Source organism: Elaeis guineensis, chromosome 11, assembly GCF_000442705.2.
Source record: "Elaeis guineensis isolate ETL-2024a chromosome 11, EG11, whole genome shotgun sequence".
Lineage (NCBI taxonomy): Eukaryota > Viridiplantae > Streptophyta > Magnoliopsida > Arecales > Arecaceae > Elaeis > Elaeis guineensis.
The window spans coordinates 101,380,038-101,405,320 of NC_026003.2; the positions used below are offsets into that span (position 1 = coordinate 101,380,038).

General features: G+C 38.7%; 1 protein-coding gene across 1 annotated transcript; it reads right to left on the bottom strand.

Moving 5' to 3' along the window:
• Positions 1-24,085: 24,085 nt before the first annotated feature.
• On the bottom strand, positions 24,086-24,727 carry LOC105034510 (uncharacterized). Its single transcript, XM_010909704.4, is given in 2 exon segments — positions 24,086-24,369; positions 24,372-24,727. Coding segments are annotated over 2 exon segments (456 nt in total). The 5' UTR covers positions 24,694-24,727; the 3' UTR covers positions 24,086-24,235.
• Between the last annotated feature and the right edge of the window lie 556 nt (positions 24,728-25,283).

Here is a 25,283-nt window from a genome sequence, read left to right on the forward strand (position 1 = left end):
TTCTTCAAGTATACGATGTAAATATGGTGCCTATGCACCCTATCCACCATATACCTGGAGAATAGTAGATAGATAACTGCTGAGTACCACATAATGAAATAAAATATCAACTATTAATAATAATAAGATTATTATTTTTTTAAAAAGTTTAAATATGGGATATCCAAGAGTCGATCTCAATCAAGATCGACTCTTGAACAAGAATCTACAGCTCAATGCAATTTAACTACCATCTCTGAACATACATTCAAAGATGGATTTTTAATTTATCAAAAAAGAGTAACTCTGCATTTAAATTTTTTTATCAAAAATTTCAATAGAGTTTTCTCTAAAATAAAAATATTTTTTTATATTTTATTATAATAAGCAAAAGCATACAAAATAATACATAAAATAATTAAATTATAATAAGCAAGAGTAATGTGCATTGTGCTAGTGAAACAAAAAAAAATTATAAATTTCAGCAGTAACATTAAAAAATTTATATAATAAATATAAAATAAATTATAAGTAGTTGAGCATGCAAAATAATATTAACATAAAATAATAACATGAAACACAATCTCGAGGGCCCGATGGTTTTTCATTTTTTCTAAAATATTTTTTACCTAAAAATAATAAATGATTTTTTATTTTTTTTAAATATTTTTTACCTAAAAATATTTTTTTTGTAAATATTTTTTTTCTTAAATGAAATCCAAACTCAGCCGCCCATGGCCCCGCTCCCACGACGCCGGTGCCGTCACCCACCCCGCACCGCCCGGCTCGACCCCTGCAATCCTCTCTCCCACAACACCGCCGCAATCATCCACCCCTCGTGACCCACCTCCTGCGACCCAAATCCCAACTCAAATCCTGATCAGATCCCGATCTGGATCCCAATCCAAATCAGGATCTCGACCCGGATCCCGACCTCGATCCAATTTGGATCATGATCCAGATTTTATTTTTATTAATCAAATAATAAAATATTTGATTAATATTTTAATTTTTAATTTTTTTTTAATTTTTTTAATTTTTTTCTCCATCGTTTCTTTCTTCCCTTCTTCCCTTCCTGTCGTCACCCACCCCTCCACGGCCGACCCCCTCCCCAGCCACCCACGGCCCCCTCCCCACCCCCGTGTCGCCCCTGGCCGCCCACCCCCACCCCTGCAACACTCTCCGTTGGTCGACCCCCTCCCCGGTCCTGTGTCACCTCCGACCGCCCCTGGCCCCCTCCCCACCCCTGTGTCGCCTCCGGCCACCCCCCGACTCCATCCCCGCCCCCATGTCACCCCCGACCGCCCACCCCCACCAGCAAACCCCTCCATCGGCCGACCCCCTTCCTGTCCTCGTGTCACCCCCGACCGTCCACAGCCCCCTCCCCGCCCCCGTGTCGCCCCTGGCCACCCCCCGACCCCCTCCCCACCCCCATGTCGCTTCCGGCCGCCTACCCCAGCAACCCCCTCCATCCCTCGAACCCCCAGCGCCCATGTCACCCTCGATCACCCACCCCAGCAACCCCCTCCGTCCCCCGAACCCTCGACCCCCGTGTCACCCCCAACTGCCCACCCCTGCAACCCCCTCCGCCCTCTGGTGGTCCGATCAACTAAAAAAAAGGGTTGGAAGAACCCTTACCTCTAGCGGATGGTGACGGCAACGGTGGTAGCGACGGTGGAGATGCGCTCGTAGGCAGGAAGAGATGAGGGGGAGAGCTTGGAGAGGGAGAGGGGAGGGAGAGATCTCGGTTAGAGAGAGGAGAGGGGAGAGGGGAGAGCTCGGAGAAGGGAGAGGGGAGAGGATTTCTTGTGAAGGGACGTCGAGTTGATGTCTAATTAATGCAGAACTATTGGCAACGAAAATTTTAACTGCTAATACTATTATTAGCAACGAAAAATTATTTTTGTCATCAATAATTTCTGTCAAAAAAATTCTTCACTAAAAAAATTTTTTCTAAAAAAATTTTACCCAAAAATAAATTATTGATGATAAAAAAAAATTTCATCGTTAATAACTCTATTAGCGATGGAAACCATATTTCCATCACTAATAAATACTGTCCAAAAAAAAATTTTTTCCTCTAAAAACTTTTCCTTTAAAAAAAATTTAAAATTATTTTTTCGATGAAAACACTTTTCATCACTCATAAAAAAATTTCAATTAACAAATTTTTTGTTCAAAAAATTGATTAAAATAATATTTTTAAATCATAGTTGTCGATAAAAAATATATTTATGTCATAAATATATTTTCTTAAAAAATTTCATAAAAAAATTTAAAGACAATTTATGATGAAAATTTATTTTACATCGCTAATAATTAAATATCTTTTCAATAATAATTTCATAAAAAAATAATTTTAGATTTTTTCCATCAAAAAAATATTTTCATCCAAAAAATTTAACAAAAAAATGACATTAAAAAATATTCATGATGAAAAATAAAATTAATTTTTCTTAGTCTAAAAAAATTTTGGTCTAAAAAATTTTTTCAAAATAATTTCATCAAAAAAATTAATTTTTTATTAATCAAAAAAATTTATATAAATAGTTAATTTATGATTTTTCTTCAAAAAAAAATTTTTTCTTCAAAAAAAATTACGTATATAAAAAATATAATTATGATGAAAAGTTTAATTTACGTCGCTAATAATTATTATAAGAACAGTTCTTTGACTTTCACAATAGAATTGATACTATGGGAGATCGATTGCTTTGAGATCTTCGATCTCCAAGGAGCTCGTTTTCTTCTTGGAGTCCTCATTCTGAAAGTCAGAGTACGAGAATATCACAGTGATTCTGAGATCACGAGAGAAATCCATCAAAATTGAGATTTGGAGGATAGGATAGAGATCGAAAGTTAGAGGTCCAGAAGCTCATATATTACATGCATGTGAGGATCGAGCTTGAAAAATTCATCAGAAATTGTGTGAGCATCAAAGATCTAGCAATTAATCAGAATCAAAGCAGACTTGTGGATAGTGCAAGTTGCGTTACAAAGTACAAGCTTATATTTATATTTTGCATTGCTAGAAAGATGAGTACGCGTATTGTTTGTCTTCTCATGATTGAAACTCTTACAGAGATACATTTGAGCATCGATCGATGCAAAAAGCATGGTATTTTTGAAAATCGTAGAAGTCATACTAAAATATGCTGCTTAACTATATAGTTTCTGTATGAAAGGAGGCTCCTTTCACGCAGCTTAAGGCAGATACTCAATCAAAAAGATTCATTGATATCACTAGTAATAGTGACAGTGATGAACAAATGAATTTTACGTCGTAAATAAACGTATAGCTCATTTTATTCAAAAGGATCTATTAATTCTAATCTGTGAATATCACCTACTTTCATATGATTTTTTCATATAAAAAGTTTGATCTTGATCATAACTCATATTTGCTTCTATACTATGTAAAATGATAAAAGATGTATACAGCTGCTATAAAAAATAGATGCAGTTGCCTTACATAAAATTAAAAATTTAAATTTTATAATTTTTTTAATTTTTTTTATTTTTTACATATTGACGATGAAAATATTTTCATCATAAATAAATATATTTATAATGAAAATAAAAGCTTCATCGTAAAAACTAATTATTTATGATAAAAATTTTCATCACAAATAATAAGAAACTTTTATTGTTTTTAAATTATTAATTTTTTTAAAATATTTATAATAAAAATATTTTTATCATAAATAATCGAGTATTTATGATGAAAATTTTATTTTCATCATAAAAACTATTTATTTATGATGAAAATTTATTTTCACAAATAATAAGCAACTTTTAATTTTTTAAATTTTAATTTTTTTAACTATTGATGATGAAAATATTTTCATCAAATATAATCACGTATTTATGATGAAAATTTTTTTCATTGTAAAAAATTTTTATTTATGATGAAAAATTTTCATCAGAAATAATGAGTAATTTTTGATTTTTTTAAATTTTTTATTTTTTTAACTATTTATGATGAAAATATTTTTATCATAAATAATCAAGTATTTCTGATGTAATTTTTTTCATTGCAAATACTCAATTATTTATGATGCAATAGTTTTATCATAAATGATCTGTAATTTTTGAATTTTTGAATTTTTTATTTTTTTTCAAATATTGGTGATAAAAATACTTTCATTGGAAATAAAATTATTGTCAATGAAAAAATATTTTTCATCATAAATACTTAAATTATTTATGATAAAAATATTTTCATCATGAATATTTAGAAATTTAAAATTAAAATAAATGATGTATTATTTATGATGAAAATATTCATCATAAATAATACGTATTTATGATAAAATTATTTCTCCATCACTGATAGGCAACTATTTATGATGAAAAATTATTTTCATCATAAATATGTTATTATTTATGATAAATTTTATTTTTCATCATAAATATAATTAGTGGTGATAAAAATATTTACGTCGTAAATAATTTCATCATAAAAATATTTTTTTCTTGTAGTGAGCGAGTAAAATCATCTATAAAAATAACATAATATCTAGAGCCATCCATAGAAGACAAGAGGATGAGATCCCAGATATCAGAATGAATAAGATCAAAAGGGACAGCAGTAGTAGTTGACTTAAAGAAAAAGATAAAGTGGATTGTATGTTTAGATAATTTGCAATGAACACAGCATGATTCTTTTATTATAGAGACAGAATCTAACAATCCTTTATTAATTAATTGAGATAATTTTGAAAATAAAAAATTTTGAAAATAAAAAGCGGATTTGAGACAGACCCTTTGGTTTGACCCGTGCAACCAAAATGGGAGAACCATCAGAATTGGAGGAGATTATCTTCTTCCGAGTTTCTTCAGCAATCAACTCAGAAAGGGCATTGTCAATAGATGAAAGAGAAGATCTTTACAGAATAGAGATCCAAATCACGAAGAGCAGAACTCTTCACGAAACTGATAATAGAGGTTAGCATCATGGGTCCAATTGGGCTCCATCAAGACAAATTGATCCCAAATCAGAGACATCTGAGAATGAAAATCAGCCATGGATTGCTCTGGTTGTTGCTTGAGATTGTGAATGTCCAGTTGTTGCTTGAGATTGTGAATGTCCAATTCAAGTTTGTATTTGAGGGTAAAATTTATTTGATTGTACCGCTTGATGTGGAAGTCCCAACCTCCTTTGTTGTGTCCAACTTGCTGAATTGCAGGCTGATAGACGTACTGACAATATTTGAAATTCATGCCATAATTTTGTTGTTATCAATTTTTCATTGAGCAAAAGATTCTTTAGGTTCGACTGGATATAGAATGGCACCAATAACATACTTCCACAGCCTTCGTCCTTTTAGAAAAATCTTCATCGTGAAGGACCATTGGCTGTAATTGGTTCCATCCAACTGGACCACAATTGCTTGAGCCACATCAGTCATTATGGATCGATTTAGTTGGGTTGATTTAGATGAGAGGCCTTAGGCAGAGAAGAAGAGCCGGGAGGTGCTAGATTTGGGTGGATTGGAAGAGCTGGAGGAGGGAGTCGGGGCCTTGTTCATAAGGTCCATGGAGCCAATTTAGAGGTGGCCAAAGAGGACTAGGTCGGCACGATGATGGAGAGATGGACTAGGTAGGCGAGCGATAGAGAGGGTGGAGAGATGGAGGATGATGGCACCAATGCCAAGGAGGTATTGGAGAAGGCCGGAGTGGAGAGGAGGGAGAGAACAGCGGCGGCGATGGCAAGATTGCGCTAAAGGAGGAGGCGACGGGAGAATCGGATCTCAACTAGTAGGAGGAGGCAGCGATCAGGATCTGGACACCATCGTAGGCGAAGACTGGCCAAACATTGGTCGGGTCGGCGGAGTCGAGGAGGCGAAGGAGGGGGGCGAGAGCGCTCTCCTCGAGGATGGTGCGGTAGGAGACGGCAGAGGCAGTGGTGATGAGGGAGACGGTAGCGACAGTCGGATGAGGGAGTGGGCAAAGGGGAGGAAGGAGACAGACGAGGGAGAGAGGGGTGTGGGGAGGGCCGGCGGTGGTTGAGAGATCAGGAGATAGGGTGGAGGGGGAAGTGGCGAAGGCTCGGGTTTGCCGAGATCGGGGAGGAAAGGAGAGGGGACGGCAGTGGGGCGAGGCTGCGAAGAGTGTAGGGGGCGGTCACGCAGGGTGCGGGAAGCACGAGAGGCGCTCGAGGTGGTGCCAGGGAGAGAAGGTGAGTAGGGGTGCCGGGAAGGGGAGGGGGGTTGGTGATGCCGGAGCCAAGGGAGGGGAAGGGAGGAGCTTTGGTGCTGGTCATGGGTGGGAGATCAGGAAGGCAAGTGGTGGGAGGAGAAGGAAAGGCAACGGGTGGAAGAGATGGTTATGGCTCTGATACTATATTGAAGATTAAAACTCTATATTTCATTATGCTTGGGATTTACCGCATTAAATATATATTCAAGATTTTGTACAAGGTAAATACCAACTCATCCATAGTAATGCCCAGCCAATACATCCCAAATAAGGACATCTTAAATATGGAGACATATCTCATAGCTAGCCCAGGCAATACATCCCAAATAGGGACAACTAAACATGGAAGCATATCTCTCAGTTAGGAAAGATGTTTAACAGATGCGAGGATCTCGAGGGGAAGCTATTATTCTTTATCATCGGTGGTAGTGGAATTTATTTGCGATCCAGTTCGTTGCGATATCCTCGATGGATTTGGATGCATTTTACAAGATGCCATTTTACAAACAAAACAAGAGCAGCTAGAGTGGGGGAGTTGGTAATCAATTCTGATTCTTTTGATATGGAAACTTTTCTCCGTGTATCTAAATTATGGGAGGAGACCATCGCAAGCAAAGCAATATAAATAATCCAGCTTCGCCTCTCGACCCAACCAGATGGGTGTTATGGACTCATGAGAGTCATGGAGTGGAAATCAACAGCCAACGAATTACACTGTCATTTTTTAAATCATGAGGCTTGATTCTGCTTGAAGCCATATTGCACAAACAAAAATCATATAAGGCGGGCACTATAAAATATCATACGAGATGCACTTTTATAATTTTCCACATTTTTTTAATATCATCTTAAAAAAATAAATTTAAAAATCAGAGAATTTTCATACTAATGGAGTCGGAACAAAAATCATATGGGACCACCACTATAAAAGTTCATATGGGGCGGGCTTTATAGCTTACCACATTTTTTTTAATAACAATCTTAAAAATAAATTTAAAAATCAGAGATCTTTTCTACTAAAAGAGTTATTAATTCTGTAATTAAAAAAATAAAATTTTCTTTCTTTTTCATTTTCAATACATACATATTTTTTAGCAATACATACTATATGGCCATATGATTCATACTAAATAAATTAATCATTAAATAAGTTAATGCATATCTACAAATAAATTGATATATAGTTTTCAAAATATGAAGTTCATTAATATATAGTATATAGCCAGATGATATATATTGTAAGCTTTTCTGATATACATCCGACAACGATCTAATACGAATATATAGATAAATTGATATATAGTTTACCATATTTAGTATTCACTAGTGCATAGTATATGACCAGTTGATGTACACTCAGTAAAATATTCATCTGACATCCCAATACACATCGTTAGATAAAGCGATACGTAGTTTTCAGAATATAGCACTCGTTATAAACTTGAGAAAGAAAAAGAATCTCAAGAAAGACCTCATGGATAGAAGAGATGGTGCATGGGGTTTAGAAGAGAAGAAAGAAACTCGAAAGAAAGTTCTTACGGATGGAAGAAATGACTTGATGAGGAAGATAATGGATGGAGAGATTTGATGAGAAAAAAAGGAGGATATGGACAATCACAAAGAATCTTTCTTAGGCATATATTTTGTTTTTTTTATTATTTTAATTATAAAATTAATAGACTCTATTAATAGAAGAAATTAAATTTTTATCTGATTTCTAAATTTTATCTTTAAGATATGAAAAAAAATGACATGAAACTAAACCAGTCCCATACGATAGTCTATAGTGTTCGTCTAATATGATTTTTTTTCCATGCATTGGAAGGAAGAGAGCATAGGCATTTATTACATAGCTTGCATGGCGCTCGAGGCATGCAAGCGGCCTTATTCTACTTTATTTATGTGGCAAGGACGTTCCTTCAGGTGTGAAACTGGTGAAAGCCTATTGGCTGGTAAGTTCCCATGACTAGCATTACCGTTGTCTTTCTCTAATCTAATATATATATATATATATATATATATATATATATATATATATTATAATAGAGGTATCTGCATTGACAGTTCTTCCGTCCATCATATATCCTCAAAAAATAGAAAAAAGGTCACCACGTGTCCTCGAAAAAAAGAGAAAAAGCCAGCAAAGGAGGAAAACCAATGGTGATACTGAAGAGGTCGACGTGCCGGCTGTCACACGTCGTCTCAATAACCTCCGCCTCTTCGTCGTCATTGTCTTCGATCAAGGTTTTGGCTATCGAGCTCTATGATGATCGTTTTCAAGGACGACACTAACGAAACCCTTAGCTAGATGAGCAGAGGTGGGGGCACCGTCTCTTAAAGATAGCGAGATCTGTCCGATCAAACCCCACACCAGATTGGGGCTATCAATTCATGCTGATAGGGGGATCGAACAGGTGAGCGATTTCTGCTCTGTCCAGAGCGGTGACCGTCCCATATGAGAGCTTCTAAGAATGACGATTTGGGGAATATGATACCTCAGCAGCAATTCATGGACGGTAAGGATATCGAGCTGAGTACATGCGGCGCACATCCTAGCATGGACCACATTCCATCTCGCCCCGAGGAATTTCATTTGATTTGGATTTCACATGAATTTAGGCTGCATGACTCATGCATTTGGGGTTAGGAATTTCCTTCCCTATCTTTTCCAGAATAAGAATCCACTCACCTCAATCATGCGGGCCCTGATCGATGGAAAAGGTATTCATGGCAGGCTCCATACCAATAGGTATGTTCCCGGGTCTCCAAGCTACAGTACACTGGGCCTTTGGGGACGCTTCAAACTTCAATTACCGATGCTAATAAGCATCGAAAAATAAATTCTTGATGCGATCTAAAGCGTCGCAAATGTGTCGGTAAATGAAGGGTTGAAAAAAATTTTGCGCAAAAGGAAAGCGTTGAAAAATTTTGAATATTTGCCAACACTTATGCGCATCGCTAAATTAAAAACATTGCCAATCCAAAAAAATATCAATAATTTTTTCACAAAGTACCGACACATAAAAATATCGCAAATCAATGAATTTGCCGGCGCATATGCACGTCGGCAATGTTTGATGTTCCTGACGCGCTAAAGCGTCGGCAATATTTTATTTCAAAAAAAGCAAATCTAAAACAACACAGATATGTACAAAATACATAGATTTGTTCAAAATTTTTAAAAAAATATAACACCAACATAACCACAATAAGCACATTATACAATATCACAATCAATATATAAATCTTTCTAAAATTTATAAGAAAACTCAAATATAAAAAAAAAAGTCATAACAAATACTTCATATTACATTAAAAAATTATGATTACATTATCCATAATTTACAATTCATAATCAAAGATAAGAAATATAACTCAAAAAAAAAAAATAGAAACATCGGTCTATCAATGATTTGTAGGAGCATGATCGTCATTGACTATATAACTGCCGGAACTATTGGGAGCCTACAATAAAAAAAAAAAAAGAATTCAATAGTTGAGAAATCATAATGCAAATTACATGATTAGGTATATAAAAAAATATAAATATGGTAAGATATGTACCCTAGAAAAGTCGATAAACATATGTAATGCAGATATCAAGTGATCAATCTAAGACCTCATGGTAGATATCACAGTATCATAGCTTTGTACGATTGTCCCTACCTGCACGTTCACCTGTGCCTCCATCCGCACCCATAGCAGCTTCTCAATCCGTGCCTGTAGCTGCTTCTCAATTCGTACCGACAGTTGCTCCTCAATCCGTGCCTGCACCTACTCCTCAATCCATGCCTGCACCTGCTCCTCAATCCATGCCTCTATCCGAGCCTCAAGCATACTAATATCCACATTGCTAGAGATCTCTGTAGTATGCTTCGTATATCGACGTACTTTAGATAACTGAGTGGGGGTGACTCCAACTCCATAACTCCTAACTCGACCATAACAATTCAATTCCAGCAGCTCTGTCATCACCTAAGCCTCAACATGACTGGCCTCTATAGATGTTGAGGACTCACCGACACATTCTATAACAAAAGATGAAGCTCTCTCCTATATTCAAATATATATATATATATATATATATATATATAAAATATAATATATATATATATATATATATATATTATATATATATATATATATTATTTTTAAAAATAAAATGCTTCATGTATCGACGTACTTTAGATAACTGAGTGGGGATGACTCCAACTCCATAACTCCTAACTCGACCATAACAATCTAATTCCAGCAGCTCTGTCATCACCTAAGCCTCAACATGACTGGCCTCTATAGATGTTGAGGACTCACCGACACATTCTATAACAAAAGATGAAGCTCTCTCCTATATTCAAATATATATATATATATATATATATATATTTTTATATATATATATATATATATGTTATTTTTAAAAATAAAACTATATATTGTTGCATTAAATGATTATCAATATATAAAAATATATGTCTCGACTTGTCACTAACAAAACAACCATCTTGATGAACATGAGTCATCCTGTAGAACTCCATCTGATCAGGCTCCCTCCCATGCTTGTCCATCTATAGAAAATATAAATTTGTTCAAATATGTAATACATAAATTTTAATTGACAAATTCTAATCATTTCAGTAAAATCTATAAGTATCATGATAAGGCTTGATGACATTGTTGATACATTCACTAACAGCTTAAACCTGTGAAGTCTAGTAATTAGCCAACAATAAAATCTATAAGCATGCGGTACATTATATTATACTATACTATAGTATAATATACATCACAAACATAATATGGTCCAAGATTAATACACCAAGGTTGGAAATGCCATAAAATCTCTGCATATGGATGGTCATAATTGGTGAAAGCTTTTTCAGCTCAGAGTTCCCAACCCACCTCAGAGTCCTAGAAAAGATGGGTGCTCCTGCTCCTCCTGCTCTGAAGTGAGCATGCCTCTATATAGGCCCCCAGACACCACTCAAGATAAATTGCCTGCTGTGAAAATCCAGCATCACAGCCACAGGTTAAAACAGTTGAAAAGGGCCTCTGTTTCAGGAAACAAGAACCTTTTGAGTCCACAGATTAAAGGATAGTACCCTCCACTCCCTAACTCAAAGCCTAAATCCTTTGCAAGGATGGTCAAAGAACCTGAATCAGTCCAAAAGATCTTGGCATTGCCCCTCAAATCATCTCAATTTATACCCACTACAAGTAATAAGCCAGATCTAAGTCTAAGTATTAGGCTTGAAACCACAAACAATAAACCCTAGTAAATGTGGGATTTGGTCCCAGTCAATCCAACTAATAAGAACTTTAATAATTTTATAAACTAACATCTTTAGAAGAATTGTAGACTCTAATCCAAGCATGGAAGTTGTAGGCATTGGAGAAGGGCGATTAGAGAGGAGGTTAGGATATTTCAATTGGGGAAGTTAGAGGTAATGACGGACAGTGCACAAATAGAGAAGGAGGAGGAAGCATACTTTAGGCCAATCGACAAGGTTAACAGCGATGGCAACAATATGGAGGAGGAGAAGGCACAGACGACGAGAGATTGGATCGGAGTTTGGGATGGAGGCATGAGAGCGAGAGGAGAGATGGATTTATGTTGACAAAATATAGGAGGCCAAGAAGTCCACTCGGGATCGACAGCAACGATGTGGAGAGTCGGCTATCAGGAGAGAGGCTGCTAAGGTTTCTACGTGAGGATAGAAGTTGGATGATATCAGGGGGACTTGAATTTTAATAATGCAGAACGGCTTCCGTCGATGCTAATCTACATCGTAAATTATCGATGCAAAAATGCGCCGCAAAATGCCGACATGCATAAAAAGCATCGGCAAATAGATGAACTATTTCAAAACTGCCGATGCGTCCCCCTAGCGCCAGCAATATTAAGTCTGAAAAAATAATTTTTTCTATGGAGAAGTACTACCTTGGGTAGTATCTAATTTAAGATATTCTAATCTAATATATATATATATATATAAAATAAACAGCACCTAAGCTTCTCTGTTCGTCTGCTTCATAGCTCGTCTAAGCTTTCTTGTTCGCTCACTCTCAAGGAAGAAAACCTCCCAGATGCTGGTGAGACTAAAGGTGATGGTAGCAAGGACATCGATGGTGCAGAGGGCGGTGGTCGGTGCAGTTGTGGCAGAGCAGGGCGCGAGTGTGCCAGTAGACAAGGGGTTGGCTGCATCGACAAGGGCATCGCAGGAGAGGCAAAGTCTCATCGTGTCGACTTAGTAGTCGAGCACTACCGCCACCTCACTATAGTGGTCGCAAAAGGATGCCCATCGATCACCACCGCCGTCCCCCAATTTCGGCCAAACCTTAGAAATCTTGAAAACCCGAACTAAGACCCTAGAATTTAGAAAGAATCTCTCTCTTCTTCTGTGATGGGTTGGACGATGTCAAGATCCGAGATGGAGAGTGTCAGTTCTAAGGAGAAGAGGATGATCGAGTTGAGGAAGAAGTGGACGAAGTTCTCGTGCGTCAGCCAGTAGAAGTCCACTACTCTACCGCCGTTGGGGAGCTTCTTTCGTCCGACATCGGAGCCTAAGCTTTGCTATTTGGCTACTCCAAGCCTCCCACCCAATTCAAACTCCTAAGGACAGAAAAAATGAAGAAAAAATTGGGAGAAAACATAGTAAAAATCTGTGAAAACAAAGGTAAAGCCTTGATTGATCATTTTTTACCTTTCCTTTCATTTTTTTTTTTGGAGATCAATGGGGAAGGAGAGAACCTAAGGGAGATCGGAGAGGTTTTTTCTAGAGCATATGGGATTTTGTGTGAGGTATGGCGGTGTGAGTTGGTCCCTTGAGGTTTTGAGAGCTTAATCTTGGTAGAAGCATGATATTTTGTAGGATTTTGGGATTTTTAATCGAAAGATTTTTCTTTGGCTACAAAATTTTCAATTTAGGATCTGTTTGGATGGTTGGACCAAAAATCCTATGGGATTTATGGTCTAATCATAAAGATACTAGATTATAAGTAGATCAGGCCTTATATTTATAAGTATTTATAATCATTTTTGAGTGGGCTAGTCCGGATCCCATAGGGAGAAAAAGATGATCTACTAAGGTGATTATTTTCTTCCTATAGGATTCGGGCCAACCCATTCAAAAATTGGTTCTAGATATTTATAAACAAATGACCTGATCTGCTTATAGTCCATGTGAAATTCTTTGTACACCTAGGTGGTGCAGAACCGTGTGCACCGTCTGTAGTGATTGGCTCACGCATGGGGTTGGAAAAAAAAAATTTTTTCGCACACCGCACTCCAGTTCTGCGCGTGAGCCAATCACCGCTGGTGGTGCATGCGTTTTGCACCACCCGCGGTGCACAAAAAATTTCTTTATAGTTCATTATTTTTGATGTTTGGGCCACAAATCTTATAAGATTTTAAGCTCAACTATCCAAACAGGTCCTTATAGATTTTTGTTCTCATGATAATATAAATATGATACCAAATCCATAGTGTGAGACCTAGGCTAAGTTCCATCTTTCTGAACTATCATGTGGTTATATGAGGATGGCGAACTATGGACGATCTGCTGTTAGGCAACTGAATTCTAACCTTTGTTCCATGTCTTTTCATTTCCCTCTTCCTCCTCTCTCTCTCTCTCTCTCTCTCTCTCTCTCTCTCTTTTGGAATAATCTTGGAGGTTGGCTTCAGTTTTATATTAGATATTTATCATATATTTTTTTTCTAATTTTTTCTCTATTTTTTCTATCCTTAGCCTTTTTAAATTGCATCCTGCATACTGCGTAAGTTGTATGCTAGTTTTAACTTTAAATATATGATCCAGACATGGATTGACTTCATGTATTTTGCTCGACCAAGGTGCTGCAACCTTTCTTTTCCACTTGCGCCTTCATGTTGACAGAGCTTAAAATTACCATCTTTATAAATTTACCTAATCTTTCAGAAGGTTTGGTAGACTTAAATAGTCCATTCTGGTAAGAACACATAACAAGAGATAAAATTATAAGCATGGTGGTTGCTAGGTCATGGTTAATCTAGTTTACCTCACCTGTATGTGCATGGTCCAGGCCCAAATAAGCCCAACAGAACAAACTATGCTACCGGTTCAATTAAGCCAACTAAAATCCGATTGACTCCAATTCATTTTGGAGAGGACCGTGCATGGATTGTGTCCAGTCATTTCGGACCTAAACCTAATTTGAATTAGTTTTCTAAAAGTAAAATCAAAATTGAATTGACCATTAATAAAAACCACTTGAACTGATCCAAAAAATTCAGTTCGATATATTGGATTGATATTAAATGGGCTGAACTAAAATGGCTTGGCTAAGTCTGAATATAAAAAATTTCATTTTATATAAAGTTGATATTCGGTAGACCAGACTAAATGGGTTAGCCTAAGTCTAAACATAAAAATTTTATTTTATATATCAAAATATAAGAAAAAAATACAATACGGGTCGGGTCAGGTTGATTTACATATATATTTTTGTTTATACACATATTGGTTGGGTTGACTTGGGTCAGATTGGATCAGTTTGAATTTGTTTTCTAAAAATTGAAATCAAAACAAAACCAAATTTATTAAAAAAAATAATATAAATTGAACCAAAGAGACTGGTTTAGGTTAGTTTCAAAGTTAGACCCTTCTTTTGCACCCTCTTAATTTTGGAACCCAATTCCAGTATATTGAATAGCCTTTTGGTGCTAAAGTTTAATTTTTGAATGGCTTTCTTAGCATATTTTCCATTGTAAATTTCTCTCAAATTAATTAGTTAGTTGGTAGCCATGTAGAATTTTAAACTCCTTTTGCAATTGCATAGAGTTGGGACTTGCTCCATGCTATACTAGACTTGCATAATAATAATTGTAGAGTTTGAATTTAATACATAATTCAAGAGAATCTAGTCTTAAAAGAGTTTATCCAGATTTCACTTTCACCACCCTACTGCAAATTTGACATTCAATGCTCTAGCTAGTTCTAATGTCAATAATACCAAGAATCGATAGCAATCTATTGAGACACTATGTGACACTCATAATTTGTGATCTACTATCAGTCTGATGTTGAGAATATTAGATAGGAGAAAAGCAGAAATTGAATTGAACTAGTTTTAAAATTTAACCTCATCCATATGTACATAAGAGCTTACAATCACATAACAAAAGGGATGGAGTATAATTACTCACTCAATGTGAAAAATGATGTTAGTGAGCAGGCTATGCATGGTGTAAGAGCCCATTTTGAAGTGGGCTTGGTTTGGCTTTGGTTGGCTTGGATCGGTCACTGAGGATGCCCAGTACATGATAGGGGATAAAGACTCCAAACCAGTTTTGATCTTCCCCAGGTCCATTAAGGATGACGGGTTCTAAGGCTTGCCAAACTCTGGTGAAAGCCTTAGGATCATCGATAAAATGCTCTCCTCTCTTCTCTCTAGGCATTACTCCAAGTCCCTGAACAATTGTCGGCAAGATCCATCTGGTTCCTTTGATTTTGCCATTGAGTGTGCATGGTAAGCCATAGTTAATTCATCGTTGGAGCAAGGTAACCTACCCGAACCACTATTCTATACCTATTCCCAAGTCCCTCAGCCATCGTTGATAGCCAATTGTCATCGATGGTCATTGGATTTATTCCCTTCTCTTGTTTCTTTTTCTTCTTTTTGCCAAATTGGCTGCTAACATTAGACATGGCAATGGCCAAGTCGCCATGGTAGTTGCCACAGTCAACGACCGCCACAGGTCACTGTTGGGGATGTGCCAGGCCCAAAAGCCCTCATTCTTCATCTCTTTTGAGAAGAGAACCATGGTTCTCTATCTTCTAGATTTCTCTCTCTCTATTGCCCTCTCTCTCCTCTCATTCTCTCTCTTTGTCACTTTTTCTCTCTCTAGATGTCTTAATGTGCCTGAGGAAAGGACTCAATATCTTGTAGACTGGTTAATCCAATGAAGAGGTCTTGGGCTAGCATTGTGCATCTTTGGTCTCCAATTCAGTATTGCATAATCAAGGATCCCTGGTTGGCATTATGCAGCCCTAGGAGGAGTGTTTCGGACCAACCTTGTTATATTTATCTTCCCTAATCCATGAATGTTTATGATTATTTTATTATTGAGGTCTACCTCTGTTGGTGAGTAACTGTCTAAGCAAAAAGGTATTGAGCAAAATACTTTATCTCTAAATTCATAGATTGAGGAGTGGATTGATATTAACTATACTTGAGCTTAAAACCAGTAGAGGTGATGATCTTTGTTAGGATTTCACGCCTCGAGATTCAGCCCACATTGAGCCCACAGTGAGGTTCGCGGCGAAAAACGGAGTCCAACGAGACCAAAATCACCTGAAATGGAGCTCGGATGGAGGGGATACGAGATTTTGAAGTCGGCACGAGAATCGAGGTGGCGGAGGACCGCCTGCGACCGGCGGCGGGCGGCAGCGATGCGGCCGCAGGCGGTGGCGCGCGGGACGCGCGACCCAGGCCCGCGGCCCAGGCGGGCGCTAGGCCCAAGCGGGCGCGCGGCCCAGGCACGCGCACGGCCCAGCCGGGCGCGCGGCCTAACCGGGCGCGCGGCCCAAGCGCGCGCAGGCCCACGCGCGCGAGCCGGCCCAGGCCCAGGCGCGGCCTGCTGGCCCTTTGCCCCAGTCCACCGTGGACCGGGCGGTCTACGGCTGGGCCTGTGGACCGCGTGGGCGTTTCCCACGCGTTTCACTCGGTCCACGGTACTATTTCGTGGACCGATCGCGATCGGACGGCCCAGGGAGATTGCGGTGACGATCCGACGGTTCAGGAGGTTGATTTGGCTTGTTTAGGAGACCAAAACCTAATCTAATTAGGTTTTAAACCATGTTTAAGCCTTTAAAAAGGCCTGTGACGAACAAACAGAGGCAGTGGTTCGGTTTTTCGCATCGTACGGAGCCGTACGAACCTGATTGAAGAGAAAGAGGCGAGAGCGCTGAGAGAGAAGGAGCGGGAGGCTCCTGGACAGCGGTCGCCAGGTACTTCAGGGGTTCAGGGGGGTCTTCAAAAGAGAGAGAGCTTTTGTGAGGGGAACTTCAGGTGAGAGAGAATTGGGTGTACAAGGGTTGAGGGTGAGGTCTCCTCTTGTAATTTTTTTTTTCATAGTGAAGTTTGCATGCCCCGTGGAGGCGAGCCCTTTTGTGGCTGATCCACGTATTTTGATTGTTTTCTTTTTGTTTTATTTTTTTTTGTTTCTGCTGCATCGCGTGGTACTGAAAAGATCTTGGGAGGTGGTGTCCTGGCCAGACATCCACCCAACAAGTGGTATCAGAGCAAGGTTATACAAGGACGCAGATTGCAGTGGTGGTGAGCAAGACTGAAGATGGAGAAAACAGGAACAATCAAGATGGAGATCAACAAGTTCGATGGTAAGAGCAATTTCTCCTTGTGGCAGGCAAGGGTGAAGGACCTGCTCATCCAACAGGGGTTGATCGATGCCCTCTTGTGCGATGAGAAGCCGACCACCATGGAGGTGCGGGATTGAAAATGGCTACAGATGCAGGCGGTGAGTACCATCCGCATGTACCTGGCGGATGAGGTGGTGATCCATGTGCTGAGCGAGACTTCCCCGACGGTGCTGTGGTCGAAGCTCGAGGAGATGTACATGGCGAAGTCTCTCACCAACACTCTTTTCCTTTGGAGGCAGTTTTACCAACTGTGGATGACTGAGGGACAGAGCGTGCAGGAGCATCTCAGCCACTTCTAGAAGATCCTCACCGACCTTCTCAGCGTTGGCGAGAACATTAAGGAGAAGACCAGGGTGCTGGTTTTGCTGGCGTCGCTTCCCCCTTCGTACGAGTCCTTGGTGACTGCTCTTCTAGTGGGAAAGAGCACTATCAAGATGGACGAGGTCACTGCGGCGATACTTCAGAACGAGGTTCTCAGGAGGGAGAACCCAGCTTCGAGCTCAGGTGGCGGTAGCTCAGCTTTGGTGGCTTTTGGAGGAGCAGGAGGCGGTAGACGGAGCGACAGGAGATCGCAACGAGGGCGGTCCAAGTCCAGGAGGGACTTGAGCAAAATCAGGTGTTACCGGTGTGAAGAGTTGGGGCATCTAGCCAGAGATTGTCCTCAACTGAAAAATCGGACGGTGGCTGCTGTAGCGACGGCCGGCAACGATTCAGATGGAGATGTCCTGGAGATATCTGACGAGGTATCTACTTCTTCCCAGCAGTGGATATTAGATTCTGCATGCCCCTATCATGTATGTTGCAGAGAGGAGCAGCTTGACTCCCTAGAGAACAGTGAGGGCACTGTATATCTGCCGGATGGATCGAGCTGTGCGATTAGAGGCATTGGGACGGTCAGTTGGAGGACACATGATGGTGCAGTGAAGAGATTGAGGGAGGTCCGATACATATCTGATTTCAGGCGGAATCTTATCTCACTTAGCAGACTGGATTCGAGAAGCTACAGGATGGTAGCTGGTGGAGGAATCCTGAGGGTGCTACGCGGCGATAGGATTGTGCTGAAGGGGAAGAAGGGGAGCAGAGGACATTATTACCTGGCAGAGAGCCCAGTGCGAGGTGGAGCTTCGGGAGCCAGATGGAGCCCAGAGCGAGGTGGAGCTCCAGGAGGCGGATCGGGCACGAGACAGGAGACTCGGGAGGATGAGAGGCGACGTCGCAAGGTGAGATTCCTATTGCCGCAGGATGATGCCCCGAGCAGGTCTCAGGTTAGGAGGAGCACAGCATACGACGGAGATGGGATCGAGCAGCCTGGGTCGACTCCCATGTTTGTCCATCTATGATCAGCAGGCGATTGCCCCAGGGCATTGGGGCGAGGAGATCCAGAAGCTCTCAGAGTTTGAAGGAGGCCGAATATCGAGTCGAGGTGGAGATTGTTAGGATTTGATGCCTCAAGATTCAGCCTACATTGAGCCCACAGTGAGGTTTGCGATGAAAAATGGAGTCCAACGAGACCAAGATCACCTGAAACGGAGCTCGGATGGAGGGGATACGAGCTTTTGAAGTTGGCACGAGAATCGAGGTGATGGAGGACCGCCGGCGACTGGCGGCGGGCGGCAGCGACACGGCCGTAGGCGGTGGCACGCGGGATGCGCGACCCAGGCCCACGCGGGACGCGCGACCCAGGCGGGCGCGCGGCCCAGGCACGCGCGCGGCCCAACCGGGCGCGCGGCCCAGGCGCGCGCAGGCCCATGCGCGTGGGCCGGCCCAGCCCCAGGCGCGGCCTGCTGGCCCTTTGCCCCGGTCCATCATGGACCGGGCGATCTACGGCTGGGCCTGTGGATCGCGTGGGCATTTTCCACGCGTTTCACGCGGTCCATAGTACTATTCCGTGGACCGATCGCGATCGGACGGCCCAGGGAGATTGTGGTGACAATCCAACGGTTCAAGAGGTTGATTTGGCTTGTTTAGGAGACCAAAACCTAATCTAATTAGGTTTTAAACCATGTTTAAGCCTTTAAAAAGGCCTGTGACGAACAAACAGAGGCAGTGGTTCGATTTTTCGCATCGTACGGAGCCGTACGAACCTGATTGAAGAGAAAGAGGCGAGAGCGCTGAGAGAGGAGCGGGAGGCTCCTGGACAGCGATCGCCAGGCACTTCAGGGGTTCAGGGGGGTCTTCAAGAGAGAGAGAGATTTTGTGAGGAAAACTTCAGGTGAGAGAGAATTGGGTGTACAAGGGTTGAGGGTGAGGTCTCCTCTTGTAAAATTTTCTTTTTCATAGTGAAGTTTGCATGCCCCGTGGAGACGAGCCCTTTTGTGGCTGATCCACGTTTTTTGATTGTTTTCTTTTTGTTTTATTTCTTTTTTCTTCCTGCTGCATCGCGTGGTACTGAAGGAATCTGGGGAGGTGGTATCCTGGCGAGACATCCACCCAACAATCTTTATACATGATCACCTAATTTATATATATATTGATATCATGTATGATGGTTTTGGTTTTGCACCGATGCTTATTGTTTGCTGCATGATTTGTTGATATCAATATATAATATCTTATAACCGCCACAAAAAAATTATATTTCTATAATTATAATTTTAAAAATTATAATACAAGGTCTATAACATTGTGATGTTGTTTAAATATTGCTAAAATTTTTAATATTATGATGATACCTTGCAAGAACAATTTTCTTTGATTAAATAGAACTTAATTGATAATATATATATATATATAATATATATATATATATATTGTAGAATACTAGCTATTTGTCATAAAATAAATTTTGCCATCCAATACATCGTTATATAACAAATAGTTTGTATTGTTAATCATCTATAGTTGATTTTTGTGATAAATTAGTATTATTGCAAACTAATTTAGATTTTTCATGATGATAATATATTATTACTAGATTTATATTTAAATTTCTTAGAAAAATATATTGCATAAAGGTTAAATATGGGCTAAATTTTATTGGGCTAAATATGGACTATGTATATATATATTATGCATGCATGCAGGTATGTATGTATACTTAATAAATTTTATTGGGCTAGGGTTCTATTTGGGATTGTTGTTGGTACTAAAGCTTTTAAAGCTTTTGAAAGCAGAACTTTTGAGAAATAAAGCTTTTAAAAGTAGAACTTTGATAAAAAACTTTTTGCTGATTGGTAATCAAATTTGTAGAATGTTAATAAATATTTGATAATCAAACTGATAAAATACTTTTGGTATGACAATGGTAATAAAAGAAATTATATAGTATAATATAGAGAAAATTCTAGAGATATGCCTCCAAGTTAAGATGTTTTACACTTAAACTCCAAAAATTTAAAAAAATATTAATTAGCCATCAAAACTTTACATTCATTATAATATAGCCCAATTGTCTTTCTCCATTATAAAATGTTATCATATGAACATCACATGATGATTACTAATTGTTTATAAAATTTCAGAATTCTCCTGTTCCCTAACTTTGCAAAGAGGGTATTGTCTTGGAGAAAATTAAAAGGAGTACTTTGAGATTTGTGCCAGTAAATGAATGACTCCATCCTTTTAAAATCTATGCAAGTGAATGGATGACAAAGATCAGATTACTTTAAGATCTATACAAATGGATGAATAATGAAAGATGAAGTACTTTAAGATCTATATAGATAGATGAATGACAAAAGAGAGAGTAATTAATATCTATGCAGGCATATAAATGATAGTAGATATAGTACTTTGAAATCTATGCATGTGAATGGATGATAAAGAATTGCGTACTTTACGGATGGATGATAGAAGGTGAAGTACTTTGAAATCTATGCAAATGAATGGATGACCGACCATTTTGAGATTTGAGCAAGCAGATAGATAACAAAAGATGGGGCACTTTAATATCTATGTTGGCGGATGGATGATAGAGGATGAAATACCTTGAGATATGATAAAGAATAGACCAATTCGAGATTTGTGCAAGTAGATAGATGATAGAGAATAGAGTGCTTTAATATTTATGTAGATAGATGAATGATTGTGGATAGAGTGCTTTAATTTGAGATTTATGTAGGAGAATAGATGATAGAAGACTGAGTACTTTGAGATCTGTATAGACGAATGGATCATAGATGAAGCATTTTGAGATCTATACAGATAAATGATCATAAATACAGTGTCTTGTGATCTGTACAATAGATGGATGATAAAAAATAGAGCTCTTTGAGATCTATGCATACGAATGGATGATTGATCAGATTGGAGAACTTTAAGATCTATGTTGGTAAATGAATAGCAAAAGATTTGGATGCTTTAAGATCTTTACAAATAGATAAATGATAGAGAATAAAGTGCTTTGAGATTTGTGTTGGAGATGAATGGCAAAGAACAAGCATCTCTGAAGGAAGGGTGTTGTTGTCCTTTTTCTTATTTTGTTAATGGTATTAGAATTTAGATAAATTGCTCGGCTACATTGCAACAATTTTGAAGTTTTGATGGCTAATTGGCATATTTTAAATTTTTAGATTTAAGTATAAATAAACCAAACTTGAAGGGGTGTTGTGTAATTTTTTCTATAATATAATATATTTATAGTATCATAATATACATGACAAGATATTATATATATTAATAGTATACCATATTAAATTTATATTTATTCATAGGCATTTTGGTCATCTTAAAAATTTTATTAAATCTAAAACAACTTCCTAATATCTATTAGAAAGTATTTGAGAGAGAAGCTCTAAATTGGAGCTTCTTCCAAATAGATATTTTGAGATTTTTGGCAAAACTAAAATAACTTTTAAATTTTTTCCTAAACATCACTATACCATCTAAAAATATTTTTGAGAGGTTAAAACGTGCTTTATGATGCCTCAAAAGCTTTGCCAAATAGGGCATAAATATGCTAGTTTCAACTTCATTTGTCCAGATCTATTTGCTGGATGAGTTGCATGATCGGTCAAGCTAGATAAATAGTGAAAGAAACATTTGGCTTGAGATTTTTAATTTATTTTATGATAGTTGTAAATATATATGTTAATAATTATTAATTAATTAAATATATATTATAAATAATTTATTAATATAGAGGATAATATCTTTTACCTCTTTTCTTAAAAAAATTATCTTTAATGTTTATTGGTTATTAAAGAAATGGTAAATTTAATGAAATTGATTATATATTATACTTTTAAAAACAAGAGAATGGAATTTTCTATGAAAATAATTAATTACTAAAATTAAAATAACATAATATATTTGAAATAAGTATATTTATAATATGAATAAATTTTGAATAAGTATATTAAATTATAACTTCATATTAGAATCTAATGTTATCATGATGGTTAAGTAGTAAGCAACAATCGAAAAGGGATAATAATTACTCATTTTTAGCATTGATTTATAAAAAAAATTGATTATACATGCATTATTAATTTATACATCAAATATTTGATTTTAATTGTATCTTCAGGGTCGTAATCACTGCAATAAGTTATACCGATGACTTGTTATATGATGATTGACTCAAGAGACAGCTGCCATATTGCTTATATTGGTGGTCACCAAAGCTGCAATGATAATTCTTAGCAATGACATTTGTTGCATTAATTTACTAATCGTCTATATAAGTTTTACCAATAATTTTCTATATTTTTTCTATAGTTTTAATAGCTGCTATAAATCTTTTTTATAGTAGTTAGGGGAGGATTCCTGTTAGCACCCATTAGAGATGTTTAAATTTGTGGAATTTATAATGGAGTAGTTTTGACATTCTATGTTCCCATGAGATGCTAAATTCCAGATCTTAAGAGAACAATTAATTTGTTACTGATCACAATGTGCAACTGATCATACTTGTCACATTACATAGATATAGGTAACCTATGATCCTAGCCTACTGTAATGCCTTGTTTATCATATGGAACAGTCATGTAGAAAGTTTGGTCACTTTCAATATTTGGAATGGTTTTCCATCATAAATACTTGGAATTGTTACCGGGAATTAGAAAATCGGAGTCCATATAAGTTTCTACCTTTGCATGCACTTCCCCTAAAATAGGCATCCAAGTCCATTTTCGCATAGCACCAAGAAGTCAAGTTTAGAGAACACAGTAAACATGCGACATAGTCAAGGCGCCTGCTAAATCAATTTGCATGATGGACCTTGTTCTTCTGGTTGTGATACATATATGCGAATCCAAGCACCAAGGCTATATCAGACCTTCAAACGGTCCCAGGAGCGTCGGCCATTACCCGTCTGCTATTAAATATGTCAAAGTGTATTGTAGCAGGAGTCTAAGTTCAGGATCGAGTGGATGATTTTTACATAAGAAAGGCTTGGTCTACACCAAATCTTTATATAAACATTGCGTGTCGAGTTGACCTGCCATATTTTCTGTATCTCGTATTAGCAAGAAAAAAGATCTCGGGATAAAAAAGATCAAGTTCTCGAAAAAAACGAAATAGTTGGCGTACGACGACATTCGCAGCTTCCCTTTCCATCAACATAACATTTATTTAAATCCAGAAGCCCATTTATTTTGTATTACATATGCATACAATTACAGTTGAACACACAGAAAGAAAGAGCTCGTGGTGCAAGGAGGATAAACGGGCAGGGCTTCAGGTAGCTGTAAGCCTAGGAGTTAAGGGTGGCCCCCACCCCCACTCCCATAACCAGACCCATATCCGGAACCGTAGCCGGACCCAGAGCCAGAGCCTTCACCGCCACCGCCACCCCCGCCGCTACCACTTCCATATCCACCACCATGGGCACCACGCCCTGACCATACCCAGAACCACCGCCGGACCCATATCCCGACCCACTCCCACTTCCACTCCCACCACCGGATCCACCGCCACCTCCACCACCTCCGCCACTTCCATACCCTCCACCATTGGACCCCGATCCACCTCCTTCACCATAACCAGACCCGGAACCATAGCCAGATCCGGAGCCATTTCCAGAGCCACCACCCCCACCACCACCTTCACCACCACCGCCACCTCCACCATCAGCCGATGTCAAGAATCGGCTTGCCTCAGAGAGGCTAATGCTTAGCAATACTATGAAGGAAAGAGCAACGAGCTTAGTACGAGCCATAGTTGCTGAAGGAGTGGAGAAGGAATGAGTTGTATGCCAGAGTGGAAGAAGGCGTGGGGATTTATAGAGCTGGATGCACGACTATTAAGACATGCAAGCATCCCAACTCCTAAATTTACTTATTTACGCGGCGAGGATAAGGTTTCTTGTTTGAAACAAAGAAAGGATTTATTTGACTCATGTTATTGAATTTTTCATAGATTTCTGTTTAGTGTACAATGGACCGGTGGATTTCGTCGTCGTTGCTTGACCAAGGTGCTGCTGGCCGTGGTTTCTCGTCGGCAGGCCCTGTTTCTGGATCCTACGTGCCTCAATTGTTGACGAATTGAGTCACCACCTTTGAATCATGGGTCCATCCAGGTATACCTTACGTGTCCCTCCCCTTGTTTCACAGGTTTGGTCATTTCAACCTGTCCACGAATTTGTTTTAAGTAGAAATAATGAGCAGTGGGCTACTAGACTGCCAGAGTCTAGCTTGTGCATGCTTGGACGGAACGTTGAGATGAATTGCTGAAAACCTTGAGCTTGGTGGTTACTTTCGTTCTACCTAAAGTGTAGTCCAAAACAGGCTGCATGACAAGTATTTTTTA